Source organism: Perna viridis, chromosome 4 (assembly GCF_037379345.1).
Source record: "Perna viridis isolate PV_CMFRI_1.1 ecotype Kerala chromosome 4, ASM3737934v1, whole genome shotgun sequence".
In the NCBI taxonomy this organism is placed as follows: domain Eukaryota; kingdom Metazoa; phylum Mollusca; class Bivalvia; order Mytilida; family Mytilidae; genus Perna; species Perna viridis.
Window position 1 is genome coordinate 50,326,475 of NC_142448.1, and position 6,000 is coordinate 50,332,474.

At 29.4% G+C, this 6,000-nt stretch overlaps 1 protein-coding gene across 9 annotated transcripts in view; it reads left to right on the plus strand.

Annotated features, from left to right (window-relative positions):
* Positions 1 to 5,649, plus strand: part of LOC148620424 (uncharacterized) — a 112,654-nt gene extending 107,005 nt beyond the window's left edge. For all 9 annotated transcript variants that reach the window (XM_088581305.1, XM_088581308.1, XM_088581304.1 and 6 more), the window contains 2 exons: positions 894 to 1,031; positions 2,382 to 5,649. In XM_088581305.1, coding sequence (XP_088437431.1) covers positions 894 to 1,031; positions 2,382 to 2,603 — 360 coding nt within the window. In that variant the 3' untranslated portion in view covers positions 2,604 to 5,649. The remainder of the gene's footprint in view (positions 1 to 893; positions 1,032 to 2,381) is intronic.
* Positions 5,650 to 6,000: the final 351 nt, after the last annotated feature.

Below are 6,000 nucleotides of genomic sequence, written 5' to 3' on the forward strand. Positions count from 1 at the left end.
ATTTTATCTTTCTTTTTTTTTTAAATTAATACTGCAAGAAAATCAGGAAATGTGTTTTATAGAGTGTTTCTTATTTTCTTGCATTCACAACACACTGTCAAAATGCTATTAAATTTTCTTTTACCCATGACAAAACATGGTTGCTTTTACAAAAAAAAATGTAGCTTAACAAGCCTGATGATGGATCTGTATAGTCTTTTCTTCAGAACTATCAAAAGTATGAATATTATAGCTTTCATTTTCTTATATTATTCCAGACTTCTATTCTTTATAGAAAAGTAGAATCAATTATTACTAAGTATAGTTAGACTAAGCAAAAGTCTTATGAGGTATTTCCAGATTTATTTTTTGTCTTTTAATATTTTCAGTTTTTTAAGTTCCAATTCTCCTTTTCCAGGAATTACAGATTTTATATTTATTTCTCCTTGATAGTAAACATTGGTAGTGCTTTAATATGTGCCTGAATTTAACATGTTTAAGAAAAAAAAATTTGAGGATTGAAAATGGATCTACAAGAATGAATTTCTTTTAAACCAACTATAATGGCACATGGTCCAGTTTTTTTTATTGGAGATCAGGATTTTCAGGAGTAATTCAAATTCACAATTCTCATAAAATAAATCATACTAAATTCTTGATTTATCTATTAACTTCTTGAAAACAATAGTATTTTCTTTTTGTTTTGTTTTGTTTTTTTTTGTTGTTGAAACAATCCACCACTAACCTGTACTCTGCTGTAAAAATTTACAATAAATAATGTGTGACAAATGCATCATGAAATTACCAACTCTATAACAGCTTTATGCAATAAATAGTTTGGTCCAGGAGTAAGTGTTCATCAAAAGTTTTTGAGAACTGTTGTTAACTTTATTCTCCTTTTATTTTCATTTTAGGACGACCATCAAGGGGTAATACAGATTGAAGTGCCAAAGGGGAAAACTTCAGTGGCAGATATTTTTGGACACTTGGAGAGAGTGAAGCATGAATTTGATATTATCCACTATTCTGTGTCTCAGACAACACTGGATAATGTAAGTTGTTAAACCTCTACTTTTAAGGATAAATTGCTGTCACCATAAAAAACACGTCAACTAATTCTATTAAGCAACTGAACATTTAAACAAAGTCAGTTAAAGAAAATCCTGAAGCTTGTAATTATCCATAGTTATATGTTGTCATGGTTAAATATTATGCCTGTGTGTTGCCTTTTTTTGCAGATGCATGAATGTATACAGATATCAGACCTTCCATTAACTAACAAAAAATGCTTTGATTATATTTTTGTATGATTTCTTTTTAAAGACTTTCCATATGTTATTCTGATGTTTTCTCATTTTTTGTTTCTGAGTTCTGGGACTTTAAACACTGGAAAAAGTTTTAGATATCTTTTTGTTATAAATGGAGTGAAGCATTTCTCTATTATTATCTTTTTATTACAATTTCTGGAAGATTTAGAAAAAAACCAGTTCTTTGATGAGCTTCAAAATACTTTTCGTCTTGAAACTTGATACCTAAACTAAATGCTCTAAAGAGCCTGATTTGCTCACCTCATTGATTTGATAAAGGCAACCATATCATTTCTTGGGTAAAAATTCCTAACACTCATACCAAAGGAACAATCATATCAACCGTCATCAAATTCAATCTTGTTTCTGAGGAGAAAAAAATTAATGTAATAACATTAAAAATAGCAAAAGATTTCCAAGAAGGAAATTAACTCCCAACATGGCTAAACAGATTTACATGATTTCGACCACAGATTGATCTCATTATGCTAAACATTTTCGTCCGCCAGAATTTGGCTTAACCTAACAGTTTTGGAGATATATGTGGGAAAACTTCTGTCTGACCACTATGTTCTATTTTTAACAATGGCGGCCATGTGTTTCAAAGGATAAAAAGTCCCCACATCAGTTCAATGCAGAACACCATAAGAAAGATTCATACCAAGTTTGGTTTTAAAGTCACCTGGTAGTGTCAGAGGAGAAGATTTTTGAAAGAAATAATATTAAAAATAGGGAAAAAACGTAGAAAAAGGGCAATGACTCTTAACATTGCTAAAGAGATTTATAAGAAAATTTGACCACTAATAGATCTTATCATTCTGAAAAATCCCCCCATCAGTTCTATGTAGAATACCCTAAGGAACATTCATAAGTTGGTGATTCAAAATTTACTGGATCATTTTAGCGGACTTGTCTGTCAGTCTGACGATATTTCGTTTCACTGAGTTGATGGTTCAAATTGGCTCAATTATTTCAGGAAGAAGGGTTTTGAAAAATTGTTAACGATGTTGACGGACACCGAGAAATAGCTCACATGACCCTTTGGGTCAGGTGAACTAAAAAGCACAGAAATGTTTCTATTACTTCTTTTTTCAGGTATTTTTGTACCTTACCAAAGATCAAAATGATGGTATTGCTTCTTCAGAGGTCTATGATAGTAGCAGCGAAGGAAGCCATTTGGCAGATACATGGGGTGAAGGGTCAAGTGATGCATTCTCTAACCCTGCTTACTCTTACACAAACACTGGGTTCACCCCTGACAAAGACTCCCTGCAAGCAAGATACATGGGTGACTGGGAACTGTCAACTAAAATGTAATTTTTGAAGAAATGTGATATCAAAAATTTAAACATCTCCATAGACTTAACTTGTTCATTGACATGCGAGAATTTGCATCAATGTGATATCTTCTTACATACTTGATTCTTGATAAAAATATATATTTGGACTATATGCACCAAAATTTGAACCATTAAAGTGTTTAGTTACTCCTGTTTTTACAGAGATCTGAGTATTCTGACTTTTTTTAATCCTTATTATTCTTTTAATTGTTTTTATACATTAGAAGTCTCATTATTTTCTTTAAAGCTAAACTCGTGGCATTATACTCATAATTATGATTATTTGTTTGTTGAAAAAAAAAAAAACACTTTATATGATATGTTGAGTTTTTCTGTAATTTTGTAAATGAGTGCTCTCATTTTCATACCTTTTGTACTTATATTTTTAATGATACTTGTTCATGGGTTGGTCCCATTTTCTGTATTACATATCAGATGTTACATTGTATTGAGATACTCTAATTTTTGTGGTTTATGATCTGCATTTGAAATGAATTCTAAAATATGTTTTGAATGTATTCAAACTTCAGTATTGCTTTATTGAATTTCAGTTAGTCATGAGGACTTCTCTAAGTAGTGGAAATAACTTCAAATCTGAAAAGACATTGAACTGCAAACATTTCTTAAAAAAAGAGTTATCTACAAATTTTTGTTTAACTTGTTTATTTATCCTCACATGTAAATGAAAGTTCTCCCTGTTAGTGAAATATTAACAAAGTTGTTCACAAGAAGTGAAAAAAATATATTCATGTTTTGTTGTCTTAATTATAATTTATATGAGAAAAAAAGTGTTTTGTTAGTGCAAGGTGAGAAGTTGAGCAGTCCATGTTGAATCTTATATTTTTATGAAAGGAAGAAGGTATTATGGTACTACAGAGTTGAAGGTCATTCTCACAAATACTTAAATAAGTCATTTTCAAGAGAAACTTGATTGTATTATTCAATTTATTCACTTTGATACATGATTGTAGAAGGTACAAGAACATATGGAAATAATTATCTTTTGTTGAAATCCAAAGGGATTCGTTGATGAAACATTTTAAAATATCTAAATTTTATAATCTTAGTTAGCAATAGTTCAACTGTATGTTAGGCCATACAAAAAATTTAGTAGTTCTCAGGCCACTTAAATAAAAGTATGCTGGAGGGAGGTTTTTTTTTCTGGGTTAGATGCTAATATATGAATTTTTTTGTAACATATGTCATGATATGTACTGCTCAAGTTGATAAATATTTATTATACAGTTCAGAAAATATCCATATGGAAAGTTGTGAATGATACTCCATGGCATCAAAATAATGATAAACTAAACAATTTGGCACTTTCTTGAACGAAAACCAAATTAAAAAAAAGTAAATTTAAAAGGATTTTTTTTATGCTGCAGAATAAAAATGGCCTACATGCAAGTCTTTTAGGGGGGCTGCAGTTCTTGAGAACATAGACTATTTTTTGTCAGCCTGTAGTAGAAATTTAAGAATTTATATACTGCACATGTACTAATTGTAAGTGTGGAATTTTATTTTGTACTTGCTTGATATTATCATATACATGTAAGGAATTCAGAAAAGCCATTAATATTTTGACATTAGAAATTGATTAAATGAATACTTTTGTTAAATTCTATAGAGCCAAAACTGTTTATAAGAGTTGTAGGTATTGGCTCAGATCGTTTTGTTGTAGAGAAGATTGTTTTTTTTTCTGTCTCAAAAACTGACAGGAACAGATAAACTTTTCAAAATTCAAAATTTTTAAATTTCCTTAGGTCCATGCAAGTAGAATGAAGGTTGCCAAGTGATATTATTAAAACTTAAATTTGGAGAAATATAAAAAAGTAAAATTGTGGAAAATTTGTGAATTTTAGCAACCAAGAAAATTACTAACAATATAATTTGACAGTAGATGTATATACATGTTGTGAATTCTTATTAGTAAACTATCAATGCAATCCATCATCTTTCAATGCAAAAATGTTTGTTTATAAAGAAGTTGTGAATATTTGTTTAAGTTTTGAACAATGCAAATTCATTATGAATTGTTAGTGACTTGTTACATGCTTTTTATATTTGTATTTTGATACTTACTATATACATGTGTTGTCATTCATTTGTTGTTAATCGGATAATACTTTTATTAGAAACTTCTATTTTAGTGGTACATTCCTTAAGTTGATGTCATTAACATCCACATGTTTTATTAGTGCTGAAATTTTTTATATAGTAGCAAAAACAACATACATCATTGAAAACTCAAACTTATTGTCTTTTATTTTTTGTAACCTTAAAATAATCTAGAACACATTTAGGGGACATCCATGCAAAATCAGGCAATGGGTGGCACATGACAAATTTTGTTCTAAAACAAAATTTCATCTATTTCGTATTGCAAATGCATCCTTTCTCAAAATTGAATGTTGGTTTCTGATTAACTGCAACGGTTTAAGAGAAGTAAGTTACAAAGAAAGCATTGAAATTAAATGAAAAAATCTGAGCAAAATTTAGTTGCTTTCTTAGGGAGCTGTAAAATCATTTTCTGAGCCATCTATTGTCCATTTAAAAAAATCTTTGCACTGATGGACATATATATGATGTGAGTATTCGACTGGGAAAAAAAATTCTGTGGCATAAAATTTACAATGTGCAACCCATACCATAGGAACTGCCTGGTTTCTAAAGAGACTATATGCATCAAATTTGAAATTGACTGCAGTTTTTATCAAGAAAAATTAAATTTGGAATGAAACGTACACTTCAGTGAACGTTAAGCGAAGTTAAAAATCTTAGGCTTTTTTAGTGTAGCATATGTGATGCTGATTTTCATAAGTCAGGAGATCTAGTGCTTTATGCTTTTTGTTTTTGATTGTTTATCTCGAACATAATATTTTTAGAAATTTTTGTTATTGAGATACTTTTTATATATTTGCAATTAATAATAAGTATATACATGTATTTTTTGTTTTAACAAGCACATGTTTACTTCACAACTACAAAGAAAGACTTAAAGTAAAACACTGCAGGTGCTGAGAGTTGTCTTTACTTTTTTGGCATATTATAAAGATATATAAAGAAGGAAGACTCTTGACTCAGTATCAACCAAAAATACCAGTGCATCAATTAGAAGGACAATAATGTCATTAGAATCAATGTGCATTCCCTAAAAATAAAAAAAAAAAGAAACAGCGGTAATCTTCAATCACAATTTTAGTGGTTCATGAACATCTTAATCCCAAATATCTTTTGATTGGGAAATTTTTCAATAGGCCTCATTGAAGATATTAACACTTACAGTTGGGTTACGTTCTTCTATAGAAAAGTACTTGAAATTTTCCCAACTAAATTTGCAATATAAACAGATAAAATTATATCTAGATATAGAA